This window comes from Neolamprologus brichardi, chromosome 11 (genome assembly GCF_056152115.1).
Source record: "Neolamprologus brichardi isolate AB-2024 chromosome 11, ASM5615211v1, whole genome shotgun sequence".
Classification (NCBI taxonomy): Eukaryota; Metazoa; Chordata; class Actinopteri; order Cichliformes; family Cichlidae; genus Neolamprologus; species Neolamprologus brichardi.
Window position 1 is genome coordinate 14,385,332 of NC_142114.1, and position 12,823 is coordinate 14,398,154.

At 39.0% G+C, this 12,823-nt stretch overlaps 1 protein-coding gene across 2 annotated transcripts in view; it reads left to right on the forward strand.

Moving 5' to 3' along the window:
* The first annotated feature begins 30 nt into the window (after positions 1 to 30).
* si:dkey-12j5.1 (uncharacterized) overlaps positions 31 to 12,823 on the forward strand; it is a 30,591-nt gene continuing 17,798 nt past the window's right edge. Inside the window, exons 1-9 of one of the 2 annotated variants that reach the window (XM_035912297.2) lie at positions 31 to 440; positions 588 to 700; positions 821 to 967; positions 1,081 to 1,233; positions 2,204 to 2,313; positions 2,428 to 2,551; positions 3,555 to 3,647; positions 4,333 to 4,401; positions 10,587 to 10,640. In XM_035912297.2, the coding sequence (XP_035768190.1) occupies positions 251 to 440; positions 588 to 700; positions 821 to 967; positions 1,081 to 1,233; positions 2,204 to 2,313; positions 2,428 to 2,551; positions 3,555 to 3,647; positions 4,333 to 4,401; positions 10,587 to 10,640 (1,053 nt within the window). In that variant the 5' untranslated portion in view covers positions 31 to 250. The remainder of the gene's footprint in view (positions 441 to 587; positions 701 to 820; positions 968 to 1,080; positions 1,234 to 2,203; positions 2,314 to 2,427; positions 2,552 to 3,554; positions 3,648 to 4,332; positions 4,402 to 10,586; positions 10,641 to 12,823) is intronic. The other variant, XM_006801353.3, reaches the window with a different exon arrangement.

Here is a 12,823-nt window from a genome sequence, read left to right on the forward strand (position 1 = left end):
ACCCCGCCCATAAATGGAAAGTCGTTTAACTGAACTAAAGCTCTCCTTAGCAACTTGGAGAAAGAAAAATATCATTATTAAAGTCTCGTAAATCTTCTCAATTAATTTTTTTTTTTAAATAAACGGACTCATACCAACAGGCATATAAAATATCCTCGTTCAGCCTTTCATTTTACCAGCTTTAGTCAGGACCTTTGCTTTTTTGGCCGCTACCCCTCTCCGTAGGAGCAATAGAGTCACCATCCGGCGCATGTGCACTGTATACTTTAAGCTAACTTTAACTTGCTGTCCACGCGTGTTTAGAGTCTCACTTTGGGAAAAGTGGGGTTTGAGCCCAGGGATTTTAGAAATATACGACGCGTTTTTCTTCAGAATGGGTGGTCAAGCTAAGGGTAAAAAGAAAAATAAACCGAAGAGGAAAGATAACCGTCCAAACAGGGGTGAGTTCACTGGTTTATCATTTTATTTACTGTGTATAACGTCAAATTCGTACACACAATGTTTATAGAAAGGAACGACTGTTATGTTTTGTTTTGAGTGCAGCTCTAATAAGAACTATTGTTACACGTGCACTTGTGACATCCCAGCAGATGGAGGATTTGTTGGTTTATCACCTCAAGAAAGGATGAAGGTAAGAATGCAAGAAAAAGCCAAGAAGAAGACAGCGGAGAAGTACTCAGTACAGCAACTTCTACAGAAGGTAATGTTTATTACATATCCACAACAAAGGCAGGACCCAAATATGTCATTGCCTTAATATCCTTTTATTCTTTAAATTCTAATCAGCTACTGAACTTTCCTTATGTACTGTGGTGTACAGACTGAAGAATGCATGGACAGTTTTGACTTTGAAATGGCCAGCCTTTTCTGTCAAAGAGCCCTGGATGTGGAGCCCACCAACCTGCAAGTTCTAGACATGCTGGGACACGTTTCCTCTGAATTAGGAGACACACAGAAAGCTAAAGAAATATCCTTTCTCGCTGCTTGTGTCCATAATTTTGTAATTTCACTACACTGCCGTGATAATTTCATTCTACTCTAATGCAGTGATTCTTGTGGCTTCCTTGACTCCCCTCTCACGTATTTCTACGTGCTGTGGAGCTTAGCCCAGATGTTGGCCACAGTAAGTACATGTACCTGGGACAAATCCACACAGGCCGAGAGGCTGTGGACTACTATACCAAAGGCATACAAGTCCTACTGAATACATTGGAGAAACAAGGAACAACAACAGTAAGTGATTGCACATAGGACTACCCCTCTCTGTTTCTCTGGTTATGGAAAGTGAACTAGATGTCATGACTTTGTGTTCAAGGCTCCTGATTTTTTTTCATTTTCACAAGAGGGTGCTATTGGACAATGCATTGTTATGACAGATTTATGTCAAACCTATAAGCATCCTGTTGTTTAACTGTTACTCCAGACCTGTATTACTAATTTACAGATATTTACAAAACACTTTACCGACACTACAATGCACTAAAAACTATGAACTGTGAACTCGACTTTGAAACAAAACAAACTTTACACCGAAAATGTGAAAGAGCAAAATGGTAGTTTTGGAAATGGTCAGAGGATGGTAGTTTTACAACTTCTGTCTTTTTCCCCCCTCAAATATAGTTATTTATTTAAAAAAGAAAATATTGCTCATTAAGTTTTTTGCGTAAGCAAAGATAAAATGTTTTCTATGCATTACAATGTTAACATTAAATTAGAACAAATGGAAGGAAAATAGAATAGAAGAATAAGGTTAAAAATGTTAGGATACATTGTATTAATTGCACATGTATTAATCTGTCAATTTTACATTCACTTATTCAATATTCTTGTTGTTTAACTTTGTGACACCATGTTTATTAATATCATTGTATCAGTGTCACTTCTAGCTAGATAAGTGTGTCAGTACTCAATAACTGTGACAATGAGTCAACATGAACAGAGCAATGACTCTGAAAGTAAATTGGATAAATTTAATTCACGCAGTTTGCATCTCTGATGTTACTGCTTCCTTCCTGCTGTGACATGTTAATATGATTTCAGAGGAAAAAGCTTATTCAGATGGTGTCCCTTTTTATTCTGATTATTTCAAAAAGAAAACCTGTCTTAGATTCTGTTTCATATAAGTCTCTTTCAGTCTCTTTTGATTTGTAATGAATAATATGAACTTTAGAAACTAAAGAAGTCTGCCCTTTGATTCATGCAGGCTCTGGCTGGAGCTGCTGCCCCACCAGATGAGGACCCCGAGCTCCCCACAGAGAAGGATGTTAGTGTAGCCTACTGCTCCATCGCTGAGATTTACTTAACAGACCTCTGGTACTGGAGCACACAGAGTTCTGCACTTGACACTGATAGGCCTGCCTTTGGTAATATTTTGAGATTTTCTTTTTCTGTGTGTGTGTGTGTGTGTGTGTGTGTGTGTGCATGTAGCATGGAGGAGGGGGCTGCCGACAAGTGCAGAGAGTTCATAGAGAAAGCATTACAGTATCGCCATGACAACCCAGAGGCTCTACAGCTTATGGCCAGTTACCTGTTCAGTACAGAGAGAAACCAGGTCAGTCCTCTCTCTCTCTCTCTCTCTCTCTCTCACACGCACACACACTTGAGATGAGTTATCACCACATTAAAGCGGGAATCTGCTGAGTTAATTATTCTGAGCAAATTGAATCGTATGCGATTAATCAGCAGATGGACAGGTCATGCCGATAGGAATGTTAATTACTGGGCGGATCATTAAGGTCATGCAGTCATCTGCTAAAAAGAGAAAAGATGAGGGAAAAGCATATTGGACTAAATTTAGAAAACATTCCACAGGACCTTTTGAGTGTAACATTTGACAGTGAGTTTAGAACAATATCCTAAATAAACTTTCTGTATTTTTACATTACATGCATATTTGTACATGCGGGAGACATTGCTAAATGAAGAGCATCTTAAACCACTGTTAATAGAAGGCATTCAAGGCAAAGGCTTTTTTTGAAAGTATTTAAACATGTTTATTGTTTACTTGAAATGTAATCTAATTGAAATATGGCCTTAAATTACCACGTGGAAGTATTTGTTGGCAGTGCTGTCTACCTGAATCATCCTCAACATGCACTGATGATACAACAAACAACATTCAGTGTACCTACCACTGTTTTTTTGGGTATCTTCAAACCTCTGTACTGTCTCTCCGTACTCTCCATGCACTCCTATCACCAAACTGAGCAGCGAAGGATCTGTAATACTACCTGTAAGCTGTAGGGGTCAGGCTGGTTCCAGTCTCACTCCACACCTTTCCACATCCTGTGACAAAGTCTCCTTTTTTGGAATTTTTTTTAAGAAACAAGAAAAAATAAGTTTTTCCCAAATTAATCCAGGGGTTCTTGGTTTCTGTAGAAAATCCAATAGCTAGTCTGTGGAAGTAAATTATACAGTGGGCTTAGTCTGTAGGAACTGATTTGTGTGAAGAGTGCATTCTCCAATTACTCTTGTATATACATTTGCATAAGAAATGAAATGTATATTTTTTTTATAAAGCTTTTTATATTTATATGCTCTTTTTCTGTGTTCAGGAAGGCAAAGATTACCTGTTGAAGAGTGTTGGAATGTGGCTACCTGCGCTAAAACAGAGAGCAGCTTCGTCCAGCGCAGGGGAAGACATTCAGGTAGGCTGTAGCTGTAGGCTGGTATTTGTCTCACTTCCACCAGCCCCAGTAAGATCCCGGTTTATTTATAAAGCCCCTTTAACTAACAAGATTTTCACAGCATGCTATGCGGTATGCGCAAATATAAGGACAGCTGTACAGATAAAAAAAAAGAAAAAAAAGAGTAAGAGATTAAGAGGGAATGATAGAAGATGAAAGGTGGAGCACAGACTTCACAAACCTGTATGTATTTGTGTTAGAGTGCACAGAGAGAAAGCAAATAATAAATTCAACACCAGGAAGGGTTTTAAAGTATAAACAAGCAAAGTACAACATGGAATTTGATCAAGGAAAAATGGCTATAATGTCAAAGCTGGATGGGCTTTGAATAGCTCAAAATAAATTGCAGATTCAAATAATAAAAAAGTGATGTAAGAGGGTTTGGTGTGATGATTTGATACAATAATCCCAGTGACACCACTCTTATGACTCTTATCTTCGGGAGCAGGTTGATGTGAACACAGCCTGCTGACACTTTGGCTGTGATTAACAGCCACATAGCTGAAAAACGTTTTGTACCTTGAAATTGGATTGTGTTATTATCAGACAAAGGAAGAACTATGTTTGTGGATGCCTGTGAAAGCACTCACTGCAGAGGTGGTTGTATTGTCCTTTTTTTTTCTTCTTCTTTCTTTCTCTCCTACAGAATGAGATCCCTCCGTATGAGTCTCGCATCACCACAGCCAAACTGCTCATTGAGTCAGAGGAGTACGAGGTAAAATGTTTGCTGTGTCGTGCTCGTACACTCCCTTGTTGTTGTTGGTCTGTGTTTGTTTCGTGGTGGGAGGGCAGCCTGGCATTTTTTGCGTGTGCGCACATCTGTGTGTTTGTATGCTTTCCTTTCTGGTGAATAGCACTGAAGGTGGGAAGGCCATGCCTGGTCTTTATCCCCTCTGGAGTTTAGTGTCAATAATTGAAGAGTGGTATTTACAAAAAGGGATAGGGCTCAGGGAGGCACACAAGGGTGGAGGGATTGGGAGGAAGAGTAAAATTTAAAAAAAATAAAAAAAGATTGAAGCTGTGGTCTGATGAATTGCGGCCATATCTCGAAACAGCATACTTCTCTACTAAATCACTCAGGAATTTCTGGTGTTAATGGCCTTGATTTCAGTGGCTCACTGCCTTCAGTTCAGTGCTAAAACTCCTAATGCTGTCATTAACGCTTGAAGTCATTTTCGGTGATTACCGCCACACCAACAGCAGTTTAGCGACTTTCTATTGTGATCCAATGATTAATTTTCAGTCACTCTTGTTGGGTGGTTTATGGTTATTACTTATGGGAAATGAGAACAGTGTCCTCCCCCCCCCCCCCTTTTTTTTTTTTTTTCTCCTCTTCCCCCAGCTCACACCCAAATAGCTCAGCTGCAGTTATATCTTTGGGTGCATGTGTGCGGGAGATGGGCTGTCAGGTGTATCAGTAAAATGACAACGTCTCGGTCCACAGTTTCTGACATGTCGTTTGTCTTCATCCTGCTGTTGGTGTCATGAAGCCCGAACCACAAACCGCACCCATTCCTACTGCTTTATAACGTCAAATATTTTGCCATGTGCTCAAGTATGTGTACACACACACACACACACACACACACACACACACACGTAAAGGGCTATTTGGAGTTTCTGGCAATTGCATTTAAGGGTGAAAGTAGAGTAAAAGCAAACAATTTTCTGTCTGTCTCTCCCAGCCTGGGATTTGGGACTTGGATTTGATAGGAACATCCTCTCAGCTCTTTGCTTCCGGTACTTCTCTGTCACACATACTCACACACACATTGTCTCACTTAGAAGGATCTATGCACAGTTTATGCTCTTTGTAAACTTTGTGTAAAGTTGTTTACTTCCAGTAGAGTTATTAGTTGGAAGGCTGTCTTTCGAAAATGGTGCCAGAATATAACCAATTGTCTCTTTCTCCCCATTGAATAATTTGTTTGGTCCCCAAAGCTGGGCCAAGGCTTTGAAATTTGCATTAATATATTTGCCAAAAAATACCCCCAAACATATTAAAGAATTTTTTTTGTCTGTTTGTTTTCTGTAACTGCATACAGCCACGTCTAGTAAATAAATGTTAATTTTAGAATGGCACAAGGTGTAGAGGTACTACCATGTTCTTTGGCAGAAACTTCATCTCATGGTCTTTGTCTGTACTTTTGTGTTATGTGGGTTGAATTCAAATTAACTAGGCCACAATAAGGCAGTGTTAGTGTGGTTATTATAGTGCATAGTGGTGGGAAATAGAAGTTTACTAAAATAGTGGAGACTTCCCCAGAAGTCTTCACTGTCTGGTCTTATTTTCCACCCCACAAATTCAGATCAGCACCAAAATTGAGCAGGTTCTTTCTTTGCCTTATGCTCTATCTCCCTCCACCAATTCTCATCAAAATGAGAAAGATTTTGCTGAAAAACACTGGGCAGATGTTTTCAAGACAAACTGTCTTTAGTGGGTAGACACTGTCACATCTCTTGGGCACACTTTACTAGGTCATAGACCTGTCTCACCACCGTCTTAAAACTCAAGGTTTCTTATGAGGGTAGTTGGTTGTCATTAAAAAGCGTCAGCAATAATAATGTCAAACTCAGAGCATGTGCAAATATTACAGTTTATTTATTTTTAAAATCCATAGTTATCTTTTATAATAAAAAAATTTGTCAAGACTGTGGCTTTCAGTTGTTTTTTGGAGGAAATCTTTAAAAATAAAAAACCTTTGCCACATGAAAAGCTGAATGTGATAGTAAATTTGACTGAGAAAGGGATAAGAGCATGAAAACCATGACATAGGCTGGTTGTACTTGTGCTACATTGTGCGATTTTCTTGTTTACTTTAAAAAATGTGATAGAAAACATTCCAAACACACTGTGTTAATAAATTCATGAAAACATCAGTTTCACAATTGCTGCTCTTCTCTTCAGTCAACTGTTTCTGCAAAACATGGATCTGTGCCACTTAAATTAGAAGAGGAGAAAAAAGTCACCAAAAAGGCTTTTGCGAGTCTTTTTTTCCTCCCTCTTTTGATTAGTTGAATAACTGCCAAGTTTGTTTGTGATTTCCAGAATGGAAATAGATTAAGAGCGCACGAGGGTGCTTGGAAGCAAAAGAAGTGAGAAGTGAGACAAACATGTTGGTTTTATTGTCTAATATCCCCATATTTGTGAGAGCGCTTGCAGTGCTTAAACAGGTTTGTTATTGGTTTGATTGATGGAAAATTAATTGGGTTTTCATTTGGTTTTAGTCATTTGTCTTCATTAATGTTTGGTTCCAGCGTTTAATATGGGATACTTTGCTGCTGTTAAAAATCTTTAATCTGAATATATCTGATATTTTCAAGCAGTTTGAAGACCATGTTTTCTGAGGTTTCCTGATATTTTATAGAATAAATTCTAAACAGTTTAATGCAATCAGTGTGGAGATGATTGGTTGCTTACTTGTTTGTTTATCAAGCGAAAATACCAACTATTATGTGGTGCCCATCTTTTCCAATATGAGGGTCTCTGTAGTATATCGTAGGAAATATCATTAAAATAGTCACATCAGTCTATTTGACTGAGTTTGTTGACCTTTGAAAGGGAGTGGGGGCATCAGTGATTTATAGGAATTATGTTAATATATATATTTACATACATAATTTATTTTGCTTTATTCTTCTATGGCATAGTTTGCACAAGGTGCTGCAAACATTTTAGACCGTACCATCTCTGAATCTGCTGTTCCATCCCACAGGTGCTCTGTTGGATTGAGAGCTGTTGACTGTGGAGGCCATTTGAATGTATTGCCATGTTCAACAAACCACTGGGGTACACTGTGTTGTTCACATAAAGGAATTTACATGGTCACTAACAATACTTGGGTAGGCTGGGATATTTAAATGAGGCTCAGGGGCCCAAGGCATATCAACAAAATATCTCCCACACAATACACCACCACTTATCTTAGCATATCTTACTTTCTCATCAGACCAGGCTGTGTTTTTTCCAATCCTGGGTTGTTCAGTTTTGATGAGACTATGCACATTTTCCATTTCCTGTTCTTAACTGACAGGAGAGACACCAGGCCTGGCCTTCTGTTTCTCTTCTGCATACTTTGGGTGTCATAAGTGGTTGTTTGAGTTACGGTTGTCTTTTTATCAGCTTGAGGCAGTTTGACTATTCTCTTCTGATCTCTGATATCTCATCAACAAGGCATTTTCTCCCAAAGAACTGCCACTCACTGGATATTTTCCTTTATCGGAGCATTGTCTGTAGCCTAGACACATTTGTGTAGGAAAATCCCAGTAGTTCAGCAGTTTGTGCAATACTTCTGGCACCAACAACCAAACATTACAAATCACTTAAATCACCTTTCTTCTCCATTCTGATGCACAGTCTGTAGCCTCAATGCATATCATTGGCTGATTCGATATTTGTATTTACTAGCAGTTGAACAGGTGTGCCTAATAAAGTGGCTATTGAATGATGTATTTTTATAGTCTTGATTTAAAAAATCAAAAAACAGCGTGGTAACAGCGTTTTCCCTACTGTAACACACACACACACAAACATTACCGTGATCACCTATCACAACCACTGATTCACTTGCCACACAGCAGACAGACAGACAGACAGGCACCCTCCCCTGACAGCCATTCAAGTGTCTCTTAGCTGAGGCGTCGCAGAAGCTGATGGGTAGTTACGCACCTTGTCATTGTCACTCTTCTTTGGCTGTATTTTATTTATTGAATGTTTCTGTTCTTATATTTAGTTCACAATGTACAGCTTGTACTTTCCTATATTGCTTGCAAGTACAGTTAGCAGTGACATCCCCAGGATTTATTTACTTAAGTCTCGATGTCCCTGTTTACGTGCGTGTGCGTGTATGTGTGTGAGATATAGCTTGCCCTTGCTTGTAAAGTGATTTGTCTTTCTCCTGTCTCTGCTGTGCGCTCCAGTAAAATGATTCTGTTAAACAAAATTGCCTGAAGATTACACAAATGCAGAAATGGATACATGAGCGCACACACACACACTGTGCACATGCACACGATGGACATTATAAATGAGTTCCTCCACAGAATGCAGGTTTTTTTTCTTTTGGTTCCTTCAACAGTTCTTAAAATAAGGAGGACAAACATGTATGTATCGTCTTGCACGTGTTATTGGTTGCGTGTGTCTGTAGCGCACTGTTGTTTTTCTTGAACCACTTTTGCAATGTTTATTAAGATTTTTTATTTTTTTTTTAACCTCTCGTCCAATTTTCTGCCCCCCCCCCCACCCCCCACCCCCCCCACCCTTCGTAGTACAGCCTCTTTTTCGCCTTATCTTCATGGGAATATTAATCTTGTTGTTGTTTAGAGCATGAAGCGGCCTAAGAATCTCTGAATCTTTAATTACTCGCCCCTGGGCTGACCGGTGTAGTTAGGAAGATGTGCAGTTGGAGACGATATAATGGTTATCATTGCTCACTTATCCTGGCTCCCAGATATCTCTTGTTCTATTTTTGTAGCTCCAAAAACTGCCTGTTCTTTCACTTGTTTAATATCCAAGCAGATCTTTTCTCCTATCTTTATATCTAGTGCTTGGCTCGATTTACTGTGTTTGAATGTGTGTGTGTGCAGCTTGTGTGTCTGTCACTTTGTAGTGATACAGTGAAAGTAGATAGTAGATCATTCTGAAGCTGGACATGAATCCATTCATCATCGGCTGGGATTAGATGTTTTTGTTTGTGTATTTTTAATCAGTCATTAATTAATTAAGGACAATGGTATTTCAGCTGCTAATTGGTCTGGCAATCAATCAACTGACTCCCTGACATGCATATTTGCACAATCTTAATGAGATACTCTCAATTAACCTGACACCCCTTACTCTATGCAGCCAACAGACCTCTTTATCGCCACCGGAACCGCATAGACTTAATGAAAAGAGCAGAGAACTCCAACGAGCAGGAGGGGGGGGGGAATTAGGAAGCTCTCCAGCTAATAAGACTCCCTTAACAAGAAACAAGTGCTGCTTGTTGTGCTCATTGTTGTTTTTTGTAGTGTGTGACTGTAAAGTGGTGTGTGTGTGAATGCACAGGTCCGTGCGTGTCTTTTATTCCTGCCCTTCACCACGGGTGATTGGCTAACAGTCGCCTCCAACCTGAAGTAGACAAAAATCAATATATCATCACCTGGGGCCTCACACACAAACACACGCACACACATATACCACAACCACAGGTTCCACAAGGAGGGAGACAGAGCAAAACAAACACCCAGCCTACTTTAGTCAAGGTCTGATTTCTGTAATGGAAACTTCCCACAGAAACTGACCCAGACAGTGCTGTGACAAAGGTCACCTAACATTAAACCCCTTTGAGACCTCACACCGCCTCCGCAGGACACAACAGGGAGGAAATCAGACAAATGCTTTAGAGGAAGGGGAATACGGGCTCTGGGTCTGGTTGGTCTTTAGGTTTATCGTGTATCCTAAGGAGTGGAGGGGGCTACTATGAATATATGGTATTGACTGCTCTGGTCTTTCCCTGCTGCTCGTCTCTAATAAAGACAAAATGCTGGGAAAAAAGGCAATGGTAGACGGTGGCTAAAGTGACTATCGACTGTGTGATAAGTACTTGTAAGTGTATCTATTGACGATCATGTCTGTTGTCTTGTTGGTATTGACGGTGCGGTGTATGGGTTGCTGACCTGTTCGATGCTTATCAGACCCTCTGATCCATCTGATTGATTGGGCTGACTGGAAGATGTGCTAGATTGTGTGCAACAATATTGTCTTTACCTTTATGCATGTTGGTTTGTCAGTCAAAACCTGAGAATAGAGGGAGTATTGATGAATTTCTACAGACTAAAATGAGTGTAGTATGATTGTTGTTTGTAATTTTAATACATTTTTAAAAATGGTAAATATCTGTTTGTCTCTCTTTAAATTAGATGGCAGTAGATGTGTTGGAGAGTCTACTAGAAGAGGATGACGAAGTTGTCCAGGTAAGCGATGAAGTCCTGTTCCGGCTGTTCCTCTCTGTTTAAATTTTAGGGTAATTTAAGGTCATTTTGGGTTTTGATTCTACTTTTCATCGTAATTATTTCTCTCTCTGAACTTGAAAATTTAGTGTTTTGCTTAAATGCATGTTTTCTCTTTTGTTATGGGGTCTTTCAAACCAGTCGTGGCTGATAGCTGCCCCTCCCTTAACCTGGTTCTGCAGGATGTTTTTTCCTGATAAAAGGGAGTTTTTCCTTCATACTGTCGCCAAAGCGCTTTTGGCATTATATAAATACAACTGATTTGAATAGAAAGTTGTTGTGAGCACATTTTTCTTGTTTCCAGGTTGCTTACCAGCTTTGGTTGTAGAAAGGACAACATTACCACAGATTTTTAGGCAGGATTAACTTCATAAGCTACCAAACTGTTGGAGGTGTGATCAAAAAGTGGCACAAAAACTTGCCTGATTTAAAATGTGACTTAAATGTGAGACTAGCCAATCTTCTTGGTTATGTCAAGACAGCTTCTAGAATTGCTATTAATTTTAGATCAAGTCCTGTTCTGAGCTGTTACTCTGTGATTTCAGCTTCTGCAAACAGCTTCAAATTTCTTTGGTTATACCTTTTTGTTTACCTATGTACAAACTTGCAAACAGCAGAAACAGTGTTGTATGGATCAAAGTGTGCATGTGATTGATACATCTGTAAGTAATCCTGCAGAGACAACTGAACTCACGTATTCGCTCGAATGTCTTTTAAAATTGGCAGATGTGAAAAACTTGATTTCAGTTTGACCAGGGAATACAACCAAAAATACCTGCCATTCTACTAGTTTACCTGTCATAATACTGGTGCCAGGCAAAGTGGGGAAAGAAAGCAGCTGAGTCTGAATTTCAGGGTAGTCTGTCCAGACTAACTTTGGCGATTCTTAATCTTCATCCTGAGTCGCCCATTCTAAAACTTTTTTGTTTCCAATGAGCCAAACTGTTTGTAAATTTTTTAACATGGTCTAGAGCAATAGTTGTCCAGGCTTTCTTGTGCGCTTTCAAAATTGTTCTTTGGAGATTGGCTACTTTTTCACTCATTTTCATTTGTTACACCACTTATGAATCATCAAGCTTAAAAAAGCCACTTTACTCAAGGAAAGATCCAGTGTTGTGTATACATATAACAGACAACTTGGCAAACAACCAATTTTAAATTGTTTCCGTAGGCACTTTATTAGTAACAGTCTGTCACAAAAACACATAATTTGTTCCCCTTTCTTTTGTCGAATCTATGAAAAATAACAAAGATAACGCAGTTTGACAGGCATAACATACCATTTTTACAACAGCAAGGTGATTCACAAGAGATATTAACTGAAAAACATTCTCGATATGATGCGTAGTGTGTCCTTAGAAAAATTAAGGAAACTGGACAAGTAGAATGCAAAGAAAGACAACAAAAGGACTAAAAAAAGTACCTGCAGGAAATGAACAGCGTCTGAAAGTCAAATGATTTAGAAATAAAAAATAAGCAAACATTAAGGCCCCGACAAACAAATATTAAAGGTTGCTAAAGGAGCTCATACCAAATATTGACTTTCAAGCTTGTTAGAATTGCGCAAACTCTGTTTTTGCCTTGTATACAGGATTCCCATGTGTGTTTGCATATGTGTCAATACGTCACTGCACTTGTTACCCATTTTCCTAGGAAATATCTAAAAAATGATTGGAGTGCTTGTGAGTTTTGCTCTCAATGTGTATGTGTGCGATAAGATATGATGTCATTTTTGAGTCCAGTTGATAAGATGTTTATATACAGTCTTTTTATAATACAGTAGAAACTGCTGGGTAGGTATAAAGCAAAAGCAACTCTTTTTCATCTCAGTGGGAACGATCATCTCAGTTTATATGCTTAGACAGTATATTAAAAAAATGAATGTAGACTTCAGGTTCGCAAAATGATTGAATTTTGTCAATTTTGGACTCTATGATAAAGCAGGTTTGGGCGAGCGTATCTTGTGTTGGCTATAGTAAGAGCTTGTCACATTCAGTTTCAAAATGCGAAGAGTGCAATGACCAAAATGCTCACCTCAAGGCTTCAAGACAGAAATACAGTAATCTTTGGATGACGTCATAGCGGTTACATCTAGAGCTTAGTTCCTTCTGCTGAGCTCTGTGTACTCCCTGCATTTGCATTGCTTT